The sequence below is a fragment of the Lucilia sericata genome, unplaced genomic scaffold (genome assembly GCF_015586225.1).
Source record: "Lucilia sericata isolate MDLA Ls3-8-SP2 unplaced genomic scaffold, ASM1558622v1 Contig001139F_arrow, whole genome shotgun sequence".
NCBI classification, from domain to species: domain Eukaryota; kingdom Metazoa; phylum Arthropoda; class Insecta; order Diptera; family Calliphoridae; genus Lucilia; species Lucilia sericata.
The window spans coordinates 134,138-151,207 of record NW_023995110.1 but is presented as its reverse complement, the minus strand read 5'-3'; the positions used below and the strand labels follow the sequence as shown (position 1 = coordinate 151,207).

The window sequence follows — 17,070 nt, the reverse complement described above, 5'->3', positions numbered from 1 at the left end:
GAAATATTTCTTTGAATTAAACTAAAAAGTGTTCACTCTCACCTGAAGATTAAGCAGACTTTCTGTTGATAAAGGAACTACGGATTGTGGAAGTGCAAATGTATTCTTTGCATTGTTAAATTTGGATAACGCTTGGCCGGCAAACGCTGGCGTATCATAGCCAATGCAGCTTGTATTTCACTTTCAGTACCTTCAATAGCGCACACACGCAATTTGCCAGTGTATACTTTTTGACGCAATACGACTGTGGCATTTGTTTTTGTTTTAATGAAATTAATATAAGAGCGTTTGCGACCATACAACTGACCCACCAAGCTGTTAGGTAGGAAAAATTCGTAGGTGGTTTTAGCTCTTGCTGCCTCTGAACGTGGTAGACTGGATCCCTTGCCAGAATCACCCGATTGGACACTGCATAAACTTAACGAAGGACTAGCTGCATCAACGTTACGCTTTTCATTAACATCTGTTGTCTCTATTTGAGTGTCATTAACAATTTGTGGCTTTTTGGTGTCTTCAACATTATCCTTAACAGTCTTGGCTGTTTCCTCTGATTTAACACTAACAGTGGTGGTTTTGGGTGATTTTCCGGCTTCACATTTATCATTTCCATTTTCCGATATTTTACTATTATCAAAGTTGTTATTTTGTTCACATTCTTTGGTATATTTACTTTCCAAAAATGAATTTTCTGGCGATATTTTAGGAGTTGTAGTGGCCATTATAACTACAGGCTTATCCTTTTTAATATCAACATTACGGGAATAGAATGACATACGGTTATTAACAGAGTCGGGCAAATCAACGGGCGAAGATAGATTTTCAAAGTCTTCATCAATATCTCAACAACTTGTGTTCAGCATCTTGTATCTTGGATTTCAAAACTTCAGAATCTACTTGCTGTTGGGGTTGCTTTGCTGGAGAGTTAGGGCCACGTCCATTTTGTACAATTTTTATAGGTGCCGATTTGCCAAATAAACGATTTTCGTCATCATTGGGTAACGTTCCATTTATATTAATTGACTTTGTTGGTGTTTTTGGAGGAGCAGCATTTGTTTTGACACTACCATTTGCTACGGTTTTTGTGATTACGTCTTCTTTAACTTCTTTTTTATTATTAGATGAAAGATGTTCCTTCTCGCCGCCGCCGCCGCCGCCACTTGCCTTTTTCGTATCATTATCTAAACTATTTTTATTTCGACGCCGAAACCAAAATACCCCAAGTATAAATGCTACACCAGGCAGTGACAAATATAAAAGTGGGCGACCAGATACCATTTTCGCTGAATGTTGAAGAATCTAAAATGACAAGAAGCCATGAAGAATAATAAAAATGAAGTGGATAAAATAGAAAAAAGTAAAACATAGGAAAGCAAAATAAATAGGAAATAAAAAAACATACTCTCTTACACATAGTTTCATATGAATAAACAAAACTTCCATAAAAACTTAAAACCAAAAGTATGCCTAGTTTACCATGACTCATCAATAACCACTTTACAAAAAAATAGGCAAAATCAGACACACATGATTGTAAATTTGTACATATAACTACAGAAAAAAATACAAAATCTATTTAATAACTTATTTAACAAAGCTAATTGTAAACAAATATGTTTTAAAAAATAGGCTCATTGTATGTCTGAAAATACGTGGAAAGTCACATACTAAAACATATCAACATTTATAATGACCTTTTTTTTTGAATTTGTATAATAATATGCCTATCAGCATGGTAACCTATTTATCACTATCAAAATTTATTAACAAATTCTATATTATTTTCACTTGTTTCTACTGATAACAGGCATAAAACTAAACAGAAGCAAACAATTATAATCTATAAAAAAGCAAATTCCATAAGGTTTCGTAAACAGGTTGAGAAAGGTGTGTTAGAATCTGCGAGAGTATACATACATATTTTATAAATGTCCGGTTTATTGTATATATCTCAAGAAAATTATCACTTTTTTAGTAATAGAGATCATTTAATTTAACACTGCTGAACTTTTCCGCAGCAATAAAAGAATAATTTATTAACTTTTCATGTTCTGCAAAGACTATATTACAGAAGATTACTACATGTAGAAATCACATAAGAAATATTCAGTAAAATCTTTTGTCTGGGTGATAACCAAGTGATAACTTAAACAAAAAACAATACAGAAGCTTTTAGTAAGGGATGTTATTATATTTTAATAAAGGATAGCTAGAGCTAAGCTACAATATTTGTTAAATATTTATCTTTTAAAATTTTTTCGAATCCACTGAACTAGAACGGAACTAGAACTGTACTAGAACGGAACTAGAACTGTACTAGAACTGAACTAGAACGGAACTAGAGCGGAACTAGAACGGAACTAGAACTGAACTAAAACTGAACTAGAACTGAACTAGAACGGAACTAGAGCGGAACTAGAACGGAACTAGAACTGAACTAGAACTGAACTAGAACGGAACTAGAACTGAACTAGAACTGAACTAGAACCTAGAACTGAACTAGAACTGAACTGAACTAGAACTGAACTAGAACTGAACTAGAACTGAACTAGAACTGAACTAGAACTGAACTAGAACTGAACTAGAACTGAACTAGAACTGAACTAGAACTGAACTAGAACTGAACTAGAACTGAACTAGAACTGAACTAGAACTGAACTAGAACTGAACTAGAACTGAACTAGAACTGAACTAGAACTGAACTAGAACTGAACTAGAACTGAACTAGAACTGAGCTAGAACTGAACTAGAACTGAACTAGAACTGAAGTAGAACTGAACTAGAACTGAAGTAGAACTGAACTAGAACTGAACTAGAACTAGAACTGAACTAGAACTGAACTAGAACTGAACTAGAACTGAACTAGAACTGAACTAGAACTGAACTAGACCTGAACTAGAACTGAACTAGAACTGAACTAGAACTGAACTAGAACTAGAACTGAACTAGAACTAGAACTGAACTAGAACCGAACTAGAACTGAACTAGAACTGAACTAGAACTGAACTAGAACTGAACTAGAACTGAACTAGAACTGAACTAGAACTGAACTAGAACTGAACTAGAGCTGAACAAGAACTGAACAAGAACTGAACTAGGACTGAACTAGAACTTACCTAGAACTTACCTAGAACTGAACTAGAACTGAACTAGAACTGAACTAGAACTGAACTAGAACTGAACTAGAACTGAACTAGAACTGAACTAGAACTGAACTAGACTGAACTAGAACTGAACTAGAACTGAACTAGAACTGAACTAGAACTGAACTAGAAACTAGAACTGAACTAGAACTAACTGAACTAGAACTGAACTAGAACTGAACTAGAACTGAACTAGAACTGAACTAGAGCTGAACAAGAACTGAACAAGAACTGAACTAGGACTGAACTAGAACTTACCTAGAACTTACCTAGAACTGAACTAGAACTGAACTAGAACTGAACTAGAACTGAACTAGAACTGAACTAGAACTGAACTAGAACTGAACTAGAACTGAACTAGAACTGAACTAGAACTGAACTAGAACTGAACTAGAACTGAACTAGAACTGAACTAGAACTGAACTAGAACTGAACTAGAACTGAACTAAAACTGAACTAGAACTGAACTAGAACTGAACTAGAACTGAACTAGAACTGAACTAGAACTGAACTAGAACTGAACTAGAACTGAACTAGAACTGAACTAGAACTGAACTAGAACTGAACTAGAACTGAACTAGAACTGAACTAGAACTGAACTAGAACTGAACTAGAACTGAACTAGAACTGAACTAGAACTGAACTAGAACTGAACTAGAACTGAACTAGAACTGAACTAGAACTGAACTAGAACTGAACTAGAACTGAACTAGAACTGAACTAGAACTGAACTAGAACTGAACTAGAACTGAACTAGAACTGAACTAGAACTGAACTAGAACTGAACTAGAAACTGAACTAGAACTGAACTAGAACTGAACTAGAACTGAACTAGAACTGAACTAGAACTGAACTAGAACTGAACTAGAACTGAACTAGAACTGAACTAGAACTGAACTAGAACTGAAGTAGAACTGAACTAGAACTGAAGTAAACTGAACTAGAACTGAACTAGAACTAGAACTAGAACTGAACTAGAACTGAACTAGAACTGAACTAGAACTGAACTAGAACTGAACTAAACTAGAACTGAACTAGAACTAGAACTGAACTAGAACTAGAACTGAACTAGAACCGAACTAGAACTGAACTAAACTGAACTAGAACTGAACTAGAACTGAACTAGAGCTGAACAAGAACTGAACAAGAACTGAACTAGGACTGAACTAGAACTTACCTAGAACTGAACTAGAACTGAACTAGAACTGAACTAGAACTGAACTAGAACTGAACTAGAACTGAACTAGAACTGAACTAGAACTGAACTAGAACTGAACTAGAACTGAACTAGAACTGAACTAGAACTGAACTGGAACTGAACTAGAACTGAACTAGAACTGAACTAGAACTGAACTAGAACTGAACTAGAACTGAACTAGAACTGAACTAGAACTGAACTAGAACTGAACTAGAACTGAACTAGAACTGAACTAGATCTGAACTAGAATTGAACTAGCACTAAGCTAGAACTGAACTATTTGCATATAATTTTGAATATAGTAGGACAAGGTCGGCATATTTCCTTTATTTATACAAATATATTCATATAAATTTATCTTCTTTTTTTTGCTATTTCCTTAATCAACACTGTTTATATACATTTTAATTTATATAATTTGTACGAAAAAGAAAACAAAAATAAACATATTCCATTTTTTAGCTAAAAAATAAAATATAAATTTGAAAAACGTGAAGAAAACATTTATTTTAACAGGAATGAATCACACATACATACTTAATTTCCGCATATTTTCATTAAATAGGCATATAATGTTTAAAAGCCCTCCAAAATTTGAAATAAATTCAATAAATTTACCTATACACAAAATATTTAAATATGATTCACAATAAATTAAATAAAAGCAACAAATTGTAATCACCTTCAAATCTACGATAAAAAAAGAATCACGTGCTATAAGTCTTATACAAAATATATGATCATTAGCATTAATCTACATTTTCCCTTATGACCAAAATGGAACACATCCAAAAAGAAAATATTATAACTGAAATTCACACGGCAACATAAATTGTGTGTTTAAATGCTTAAATAACGAATCGGTACATAATTAGTAAATATTTTAAGATAAATAATTACTATTTCTATCTGTCAACAAATTGATTTTTTCTTTGCAAATAGCAGAGCTTTAGTATCTCTTCTTATTTAAATCTGAAATAATTTTTTAAGCATTTAATTTTGTATTATTTTTGCTTATAACACATACATATTAAGGTATTTTTAGATATTTAAAAAAGTTTTTAGGAAAAAAGATTTACGCAGTTTTTTATTAGAGAAATAAGCGATAATGAAAAAATTTTGCAAACTAAACTAACAAAATATAAAAGCAACACATCTGTTGCTTCTTAATACTACAGATTAATGAGATAAGGTAATAAACTAAAAACACAATAGGTAAAACCTTGGTATAAGAGAGGGAGTACTTAAACTTTTTTAACACAAAAGTGGAAACATAAACAGATATAGATAGTGTAGCTTCAAGTTAACTTTTAAATAAATATTACAAAAATAAAAAGATACATTTGGTCTTTATTCAAATGATGTGTTATGTATTTGAATATGCACTAACCAATAGGCAAACAAATTTATTACAAAATACTTATAAATTAATACTATTAACATTTAAATAAATTAATAAAAAGTAAAACATATTTAAATTTCACTTACAATAATAAACTTATATTTTGAAACAGATAAATGTTTATTTTTCTTCTCTTCTCTATTGAAGAAAAAATAATAGAAAATACACAACACACAGCGGAAAATTTTTCAAATAAAAATCAAGTTAAAAATAAACTTTTCTTTTTTTAATTATATATATCAATGTATAAGTATGTTGAACGAATGTATAAAATTTTATTTAAAAAATAAAACACTTTGACGACGTATTATGAAATCGTTACCAAATACTTGTGGCTATAATATTATTTTCGTTAAAATAGTTTTAAATGGGTTTAAAATTTCTTAATTTTAGATCATTAATCTCAATATTATTTCTTAATTTTTTATTAATTTTTAAAACCCAGTTTTAGATAATTAATATTTAATTCTCGTTTCTATGTTATAACTCGTGGCTAATTTTTTATCGTTTAATAATTCTTTACTCTTTTACAGTACACGGCGACTATATTTCGTAATCGTTGTCGGCATACTAAGGAGAAAAAGAGACTAATGAATACTATCTTATGAATTATTTGTTAAACAAAGCGTTACTAAAAGAAAATACAATTTTATTTTCTTTTTGCAAAACGATACAAATTTGTTTTTATTTATATTTTCTCAATTTTCTTTAACATGATGATATTCTCGTCTCGTACATCACATCAGGCTAGTATCATGCGTTTTTTGTCGATTTTTTTTTTTAAATTTTAGATTTTTTGGCGAAAATATTTGAAATACTAATCGTTGTATTGCATTTACATTTTTTAGCGACTTTATTTACAACGTAATTTATTGTTTTATATGCGTTTTAGTTTAAAATAATTCAAAATTTATAAACATTTTAACTATATTAATCACAGGTACAACAGAAATTATCTAGAATTGCACTAGAACTGAACTAGAACTGAACTAGAACTGAACTAGAACTGAACTAGAACTGAACTAGAACTGAACTAGAACTGAACTAGAACTGAACTAGAACTGAACTAGAACTGAACTAGAACTGAACTAGAACTGAACTAGAACTGAACTAGAACTGAACTAGAACTGAACTAGAACTGAACTAGAACTGAACTAGAACTGAACTAGAACTGAACTAGAACTGAACTAGAACTGAACTAGAACTGAACTAGAACTGAACTAGAACTGAACTAGAACTGAACTAGAACTGAACTAGAACTGAACTAGAACTGAACTAGAACTGAACTAGAACTGAACTGAAACTAGAACTGAACTAGAACTGAACTAGAAACTGAACTAGAACGGAACTAGAACGGAACTCGAACTGAACTAGAACTGAACTAGAAGTGAACAGAATGAACTAGAACGGAACTAGAACTGAAACTAGAACTGAACTAGAACTGAACTAGAATGAACTAGAACTGAACTAAACTAGAACTGAACTAGAACTAGAACTGAAACTAGAACTGAACTAAACTGACTAGAACTGAACTAGAACTGAACTAGAACTGAACTAGAACATGAACTAGAACTGAACTAGAACTGAACTAGAACTGAACTAGAACTGAACTAGAACTGAACTAGAACTGAACTAGAACTGAACTAGAACTGAACTAGAACTGAAATAGAACTGAACTAGAACTGAACTAGAACTGAACTAGAATCTGAACTAGAACCTGAACTAGAACTGAACTAGAACTGAACTAGAACTGAACTAGAACTGAACTAGAACTGAAACTAGAAACTGAACTAGAACTGAACTAGAACTGAACTAGAACTGAACTAGAACTGAACTAGAACTGAACTAGAACTGAACTAGAACTGAACTAGAACTGAACTAAACTAGAACTAGAACTGAACTAGAACTGAACTAGAACTGACAGAACTGAACTAGAACTGAACTAGACCTGAACTAAACTGAACTAGAACTGAACTAGAACTGAACTAGAACTTTACTTAGAACTGAACTAGACCTTTACTAGAACTGAACTAGAACTGAACTAGAACTGAACTAGAACTGAACTAGAACTGAACTAGAACTGAACTAGAACTGAACTAGAACTGAACTAGAACTGAACTAGAACTGAACTAGAACTGAACTAGAACTGAACTAGAACGAACTAGAACGAATAGAACCGAACTAGAACTGAACTAGAAACTGAACTAGAACTGAAACTAGAACTGAACTAGAACTGAACTAGAACTGAACTAGAACTAAACTAGAACTGAACTACAACTGAACTAGAACTGAAGTAGATCTGAACTAGAACTGAACTAGAACAGAATTAGAACTGAACTAGAACAAAACTAGAATTGACCTAGAACTGAACTTGAACTAAATTCTTGACTTGAAAAAAGTTTGGAACCATTGGTAGTCTTGATTATTATTAATTGAAACAAGGTAATACCTAGTTTGTTCTATTATAGTAGGAGTCAAGTAATAAATAATATGTATTTTTCAATATTTTGAAGGACATTTCTTAAGGAAACACTACCTTTAGAATTAACAGTTTAATATTCTAGATTGATATCCGACAAAGAATTTGAAGACAATAAATAAAATAATATTTAAAAAAGTAAATTGAAATTTTTACAGCTAACATAAAAATGCACAGAAAAATTTTAGTCGAATCTTAAATTTTGCTATACAGCCTTTTTTGTTAAAAAAAGTTTGGTGCAGATTTATACATAATTACTTTTCATAAATATTCCACTTTATATTTGCTGTGAAATAAGTATTGAGTATTAAAAAACCACATTGTTTGTTAAACAAAAGAAAACATATTAAGTAGACAAAGGAACATTAGTTCAAAACACGTTGTAATGTTTATATTTTTCAAATAACTCTCAATTTTTTGATATTCTCACTCTTAAAATGTCATGACATTAAGCCAATGCCACGAAAAAAAAAGAGAAACAAAACTGAAGGTTACCTTTAAGATTAATAAACAACAACTACAAAAACAAAAACTAAACACAAAACAAAAAAATGTAAATTAATGAGAAATAAATAAAACATAAAATAAAATTCAGAAATTTACAACTACATAACAAGTAACAACGCACTGACAAAATAAAAAACAGTCAAAAACAGACAGACAGATGTGCAGACTAAGAAATAGAAGAAAATTTAGACAAACATAAGAATAGGATAAAAACAAATTTATTGTATGTACATACATACATACATACATGTGCACAAAGAAGACTATAGACTAAAAACACATGACTTGTATGAAAAAGTGGAAATGTATTATTAAATTTTTTCTAACAAATAAGGATTAGTGAAAATAATACGCAATTAATGGAGTTTATTATGCTTCAACTTAAGAATTAGTAGTGGAATTCTAAATAAATTTAAGCACAGCTGATAATTCGAATACTGAAATAATAGCAGAGACAAAAAGGAAAGCAGAGCACACGAGACATACAGATTAACAAAATACCTATTATGTGTGTATATAAAATTGTGCAATCACTAAAAAACATCTGTAATAGATTGCCTCTTTTTTGATAATGCTAATAATGATTTTCGTTTGGAAATTCATCTGATTATAACAGAAACAATAACAAATATGACTAAGAATGAACTTTGTCCAATTAATTTAAATGTATATGTACATATTTTAGGTATATGCCTACATGAAATCCAAATATATATACATACATATAAACATTCAACATAAACTAAAATTCATACAGAAACTTTCCTTTCTAACAATTATTAATAAAAGTCCAGAAAAATTCTAATTCTTTCTTTTTTCGAACCATCAAAAGAAACACAAAAACGAGGTGTTGGCACTATTGATTATGCTATACACGAATCATACTTTTTAGTGGTATGAAGATAATATACAACTCAAAATATATTACCTCCTACCACCCCCTTGAAAATACCCAGCAAAAATATTTGATGTCATACTTTAAAAACCACATCTTAATCACATCTTAAAATGCGATTTCATATTTTTCACTTTTATAAACCAAATATTTCCTTACAAATGAAACCCCAGTTAAAAGTGAGGAAAGAGATGTGGAAAAGTCATTACAAATAACATATTTGAAGTACATCATGATTTGGTGAAAGAGTAGTGAAATTTACATAAGCGTGTCATTAAGAGAATGTGTTTTATTTTTGACATCCAAATATCGGATTTTTACTGCTTCTAAAAATAAGATCAGATGTAGTTCAAAGCTGCCAAAAATGAACAAATTCCCTCCAATGACACGCTAATGTAAAATTCATAGGTTTTACACCCGAATTTGAAGCACTTCGGGTTACTAGTTGTGATGAAAATTCTACATCTTTTTCCACACTTTTTTTGCTGGGTAAAAAAATCGTCTCATAACTCCTGCTCCCTGGCTAACAATCAATAAAGAATACTTCAAATAAATTTCACAAATTGTCATAAGAATTCAACACAAATATGAAATTATTTATAAACGTTTGCGAAAATTTTGTAAATTTCTTGTAATTTATTTGGTTCCTTTCACTTTTTTATTTTCTTCTCCATAATTCCATTCGATTAACTATGCGAATTTTTTTCTTTTCTTCATTTTTAATGTTTAGGTTATGTTTGTTGCGTTCAGGAGAATTTTTTTCAAACCGCAACTTACCTTTATTTAATCACGAAAAATTAAAAGATTTTTATTGTTTTTGTTTATATTCAATATATTGTTTGATTTTTAATAGTTTTTCTTTAATTTTTTGTTATTTTTCACTGTTTTTTCTTGAAAAGTTTGTGGTTTTAAACACGTGGATTGAAAAGTAGACTTTTCTATTTCACTACATACAATAACAATATGGCCGGCACCAGAGACCTGGGCCGACAAGCATTAACGGCGGCGGTGGCTGAGACTAAAAATGTCGGCGGCGGCTTAAAATCGGTTGTAAGCCGGCTAGTTAAGTATATACATCAAATCCGAAGATATACACCTAGGCCTCTCGGGCCTGTTGTGCGCTCCTTAATCGAATCGAACCCACCACCTCCGTCCGATCTATCAGACTAGAACACAAACCACTAAAGTTTTCAGTTATTTTTAAATTTTCAACGATTTTAAATACTGATTTCGAAAGATTAAAAAGTTGAATTTTGAAAGCAAATATTTTAAAATCGGGATTGTCTACCAGAGTAGGAAATTTTTGTATTTGTCATCATCATATATATATATATATATTAATAGGCGAAGCCAAAACGATTGGGAACATTTTTCTCTATTACTTGACCAATTTTCTTGATTCTTTTTTTTAGTACATATTAGCGAGAATCATTGCAGAATCTATATATGATAACTATTACAATTTCACTTCCAAATAACTTTAATAAAAACACCGTAAAAATTTTTTGAGAATGAATTCAGAAGTAGTGAATTTGGAATCAAATATTCAGTTTCTAATAACTTATTTAGGTTGATACAGAATATAGAAGTGTGTATACTTTTTAAATACTAGAAGAGCGCCGTTTAAATAAAAATGATAAAGAAATTTGAGGAGATACATATTTTTGATTCCGACCATAATTAAAAATCCGTTTTTTTGGGGATAACTTCCGATTTTCGGGGTATATTAAAAATTCTAATATGGCAAAACAGAATTTGGATGTAAAACCATTTCATTTCTGCAGGGCGATTTAATACGATTAACCTTAGAATCCAATATATTATCATACATCCCACCAACAAGGGCGGCTTTAATGATAGAATAACAATTCGAATTGAGATTTATATAATGCATACTAAGATCAACTTTGCTATGTATTAATTATGATGATCTGAATGAGCCAATCAATTGAGTACGCATATTGCAGACCTTTTCCAACAGGCCATTCAAATAAAATGACATTCATTCAAATCCAAACACATTTCCTTCATTGATATATGAAGACGCAAGTATATCAAGTGATCAGAAGTAATACCTTCAGATAATTTTTTTTCTTTTAAATATATATAGTGTGTCAACGCTAAGGGATCTAAAATCAACTTAAAGTTAGCACCGGATCCAAGCATTACAACAAAATAGCAAACACAAATAATAACCTAGCCAGGTTATATCCTCTAGGTCAGTGAAGACATTAATTTTCTATATGTTCTCTACAGTGCGATAAATTTGTATGTTAAGCCGCCTTAACAATTATTTCTTGTAAATACATATTCGGCCACCATAGTGTTTGGAGACAAGAGCTTCAAGCTGAAAGGTACATACAATCTTAATTCATATTCAATATTTCGGGAAATTGGAATATTTCGGGAAATTGGAAGATTTCCATAAACACTTTTGGGTATTAAACGAAAATAAACCACGCTTGGAAAAACATTTTCTTAGCTAACACTATTGGTTGTACTTTTTGGAGACTGTTTTTCGAATGTCGAATATATTCGACATTTAACTTTGACCTTCTATAACTCACTAGGGAAAACTCAAATTCAAAAAATATTATTTTTCCCGAATTCAGCATACTCAAATTATCTTAAATATAAGTTTTTTTCTAGACATAAATTATTTTTGACCCTGAAAGGGTTAATGTTTTTAAGACTTTTACTGTTTTAAAAATCAAAATTTTAAGATTTTGTTTATTTTTTAATATTTTTCTTTTATTGCTGGTGAAATTTATTTAATTTTAGTTTATTCTTATTCTACACAAAACAAAATACAACCCTGATCAGCTGCCGACGCGTCAAAAGTTGGAAGTTGCTGAACTTTTCGCGGCAGACGCGTTACAAACTACATTGTGTAACTTGTTAAATGAAAATACACTATTTCAAATTTTTTTGACAGAATCCTATAACGCGCTGCGCGTGTTGTGTACTTTTACCTTAAGCGATTTATTCGTGCAATAAATTTAATAAGTTTTAAAGGAGGCTATTTTTATCGTTGTATTAATTGAAGGGAAGAAGTTTAAGATTTTTTTTCTGCTTTCTTTTTGTTTTAAAGTTATGACACTTCAAATTTTTGTTTATTAGAGTGTGTGCCAATCGGTAACAATTTACTTGAAAATGTAAATTTTTGATAGATATGAGGTGAATAAAATTTTACTAGCTCATAGGACTACATGGGGCTACATAAATTTTTGACAAATGAAAAGAAAAATTTGAAAATACAAAAAATAAAATATTTTATAATTTCAGTTTATAATACGTTTGTGATTGTAGAAATTTATTTCAATAATAAAAAAATCAATAAAAGTGCTTCTTTTATTAAAACAAATGCAGATTTTCTTGTGCAATTAGTGACAATTGTCAAAATTTAATGTAATCAAAAAAGATTACACAGCAAAAGTGGTAATATTTTCCACCATAAGAAAATTTTATTTTACCATAGAACTTTGCTGCTGTTTGTCACACAGTCTTACATATAAAACAGTAACCAGGAAAATTTTGATATGTAGAAAAAACATTTGTAGAGATGTCTCTGTTCTAAACATCCCAGAGAAGAGAATCACTGTCAGGGACTATTATCTTTATAATTAAATAAATACAAAAAACAGCTAATACATTTCAATGTCCGTTTAAATCAGCTATTTACAAAAAAAGTTTAAATCTGGCAACTACAAATCAAATTAAATGTCAAAACATAGTGTAAAAACGGCCCGAAAAAATGGCTACTAAACAACATGCCCTGTCAAAGCTCTTTCCGCCTTTTGACAATTGCTAAGGTAGGTGAACGAATATAAAAAAGTGAAAAAATTATTAAATATTTTTAACATCACTTGGATAAAAACAAAAATGACTATGCAGTAAATACCACATAATAGTTGTTGATATGAAATTAAAAGTGTTTTTATGTTAAATATTAATTTGTGATTTTTATTTACAATTTCAGCCAAAATGGCAGTACGCTACGAACTCTGCGTCGGTCTCAACAAGGGACATAAAACCACCAAAGTCAGGAATGTAAAATACACTGGCAACAAGAAAGTTAAAGGCTTGCGTGGTGCCCGTTTGAAGAATGTAAGTATTACATGAATTGGAACGTTTAAAAAGTTGAAAATGCGCCCATCAAATTCAAAATTGTGTTTGTTACAATGATGAGCATTTAAACCATTCACAGACAACCATATAATAATTGTTTATACAGACAAGCGGGCCCAATATTCTTTTGGGCTTTGTGAGTCTAAAATAATTTGTTATGGCACAATGGTTAAAAAATTGGCACTGAGTTATAATTACATATGTATATTAATTGTTTATGCTTTTGTTGTTATTGTAAATATTAATAAGTTGTTTTGCTTTTTTTTGTAGATCCAAACCCGTCACACCAAGTTCATGCGTGATTTGGTACGTGAAGTTGTTGGCCATGCTCCCTATGAAAAGAGAACCATGGAATTGTTGAAGGTTTCCAAGGATAAGCGTGCCTTGAAATTCTTGAAACGCCGTTTGGGCACACACATCCGTGCCAAGAGGAAGCGTGAAGAATTGTCCAACATCCTCACTCAAATGAGAAAGGCTCAAACCCACGCCAAGTAAACAAATTGATCTTTGTGTTGGTGTGTTTTGGAATTGAGTTTATAATTAGTGTATTTATAATACACTATTATTTCGTTTTTACTATCAGATACAAATAGTGATAATGCTAAAACAGTAAATAAAAGTGAAAAAAAAAATATTTTTACTATCATTTGAGTACTTAATTGTTAAACTAGTGTGGATCATGGAGAAAGAAATAATGTCGTTCAATATTGATATAGCCTATATAAAGAAAAAATGTTTTTAAATATTTCTCAATATACCTACGAGTTCTACATTTTAATGTTTAAAGCGATATACATACGACATTCATAGACGTAAAATGTTGTTTTGTTTAGTAGAATTTTTTTTAATTTAACTTGTATTTTTTATCTAATCCAGTTTGGATTTAACTTTAATGTGAGTAATGGTAATTTAAAAATTCGATTTTATATTCGTTAAGTATAAAATTAACTTTCGGAACTTCATAGGGAATACAAATGTTTAATCAATTGTTATTTAGCGATGTCCGTAAATTCCTTTTTAGTTAAGCTTTATTCTGTTAGGAAATGCATCAATGCGATGTATCTGATGCTCAATATGTTCGAAATTCAAAAAATTTCGAAATACGCATCATAAAAATTTATGTTCTTTTTATGCATAAAGTTTAACTGTCGTTAAAAGACGCGTATATGAAAATAAATTCATAAAGCTAATAAAAATCTGAATACCTGTACATTTATCGCATCACCCATTTCTTTGGAAGCCAATTATATTTATCTAACTGATAATACAAAAGAGGTTTTTTGCGCATCATAATTTATATGACGCATTTCCGAACGTACTGCGCATCAGATGTAGCTCGGTGATACATTTCCGAACAGACCCGTGATTATAAACAATAAAATATTACTGCCACATAAAATGGTTCAGAGTTCTAGGTTTGTACGATTAAATGTTTACTTGCCCAATAACAACATATTTCTTTAATTTCGTTTTTATTTAATCATTTAAAAATTCAAAATAGTAAACACAATTTCCTACATATTGTTAAATAAAATTTTCAAGTTTTGTTATCAAAAACCCCTATTGTTTATATCCGTTCCCTGACTTTTTAATTAATCTCTAGGGTTCCAAAGTTGAAACGAAAAGTCGACTTTTTTCATTTAGCTAAAAGTCGACTTTTTCCGACTTTTCGATTTTTTTTTACTATTTTCGACTTCTTTCGCATTTTTTCGAGTTTTTCCGTCTATTTTAGAGTTTTTGACTTTTTTTCACTTTTTAAAAATTTTTGACTTTTTTCTACCATTTTCGAGTTTTCGACTTTTTCCCACTTTTTTCGACTTTTTTCGAATTTTCGACTTTTTACGACTTTTCGACTTTTTACGACTTTTCGACTTTCTACGACTTTTCGCCTTTGTTCGACTTTTTACACTTTTATTTACAAACGATAGTCGAGTTATCGACTTTTTTGGAACAAAATAGTAGACTTCCAATCATTTCTTTTTCACATTTTTGGGAGTTCTTTTGAAATTTTATTGGGAATTAAAAAGTTCCCATTATTAGATTTTTTATTTTTCATATTAATATATTATTTGTATTATTTATTTTTCATATAGTATTGTTTACATCCGTTCTTTGTTTGATAGATAATTAATTTTAAAGCATTTAAAGAATACCAATTTACATAAAATAAATTTATATCGTTTATTTAAAGTCAAAAGTAAATCTTATTCCGTTACCTGACTTTTTTATTTATTATTTCTCCTTTTTATCTTCATATTCTTAAACGTGCTAACAGCAACCCTGCACTTTTTTAACCCCAATCTTATCTGCCATATGTTTTATACAACTCTGTTTTTTTTTTTGGTAAACAAAATGAGCGCGGCGTAGATGGAAAATCAAGGCGAATTCACATAAGGTGGTGGCAGTTCTGCAACAACATTTTATATGTATTTTGTTTTTGCATTTGGTACGCACTATAAAAATAATAAAATTATAAAAAATACACATAAAAATATTAAAATTTGCAATGATAATATACCCTGTATGGAATAATGTTTGTTCAAAATGAAATATTCTACTCCGGCAGATTAATTTTGCATAACTTAAGTTTGTGCCCAAAATTGTGTAAAATTAATATTTTTTGTGAAAAATAAATATAAAAATGTAAAAATTTATGGAAAACAAGATATTCCGAATGAAAGAATCTTTGTTGTAAATGAAAAATTCTACTCCGGCGGAGTAATTTTTAAAATTTACACGTTGTAGTCAGCTGTCGCCCAATGAGTTTTGTTATAAAAAGCGTTTTGAAACGAATTTTGTTAGTTAATATATATATAACAATTTATAATAAATATAAAACAATTTATATTTTTTTTTTGTTCCGGAACAGATTTTTTTTAGTTAATCGCGTTAACTGCAAAGTGTAAATATAAAATATAAAACAATATTTGTTAACATTTAATAGAAAAATATTATTGTTATACATATTAAGTCCTTACATGCGTACCAATTATATATTATTTATATAAGAATATTTGTTTACAAAATGCTTGGTATTTTCAGATTTTTTTCATATATTATTCAAAATATTAACGAAGTTTTTCTCTGTTTTAACGGAATTTTTAAATATTAAAATGTAAACAAAAACAAACTCTGGCATCAGTGCGTACCAGTCAAGTGAGAAAAAAAATCAGCTGATTGAATAACTCCACCTTATGTGAATTGGCCTTGCCCAATCTTATCTACCATATGTTTTATACAACCCCGTTTTTTATGGTAAACAAAATGAGCGCGGCGTAGATGGAAAATCTAGCGGAAAATTATACATTTTTTACCATCATT

General features: G+C 30.0%; 1 protein-coding gene and 1 pseudogene across 1 annotated transcript; one reads left to right on the top strand and one right to left on the bottom strand.

Annotated features, from left to right (window-relative positions):
• Positions 1-42: 42 nt before the first annotated feature.
• Positions 43-10,599, bottom strand: LOC119610217 (annotated as a pseudogene).
• Positions 10,600-13,350: 2,751 nt separating this feature from the next.
• On the top strand, positions 13,351-14,383 carry LOC119610218 (60S ribosomal protein L36). The gene is made up of 3 exons (XM_037965343.1): positions 13,351-13,433; positions 13,601-13,728; positions 14,020-14,383. The coding sequence occupies exons 2-3, from the start codon at positions 13,606-13,608 to the stop codon at positions 14,242-14,244; spliced, it is 348 nt and encodes a 115-aa protein (XP_037821271.1). The 5' UTR covers positions 13,351-13,433; positions 13,601-13,605; the 3' UTR covers positions 14,245-14,383.
• Positions 14,384-17,070: the final 2,687 nt, after the last annotated feature.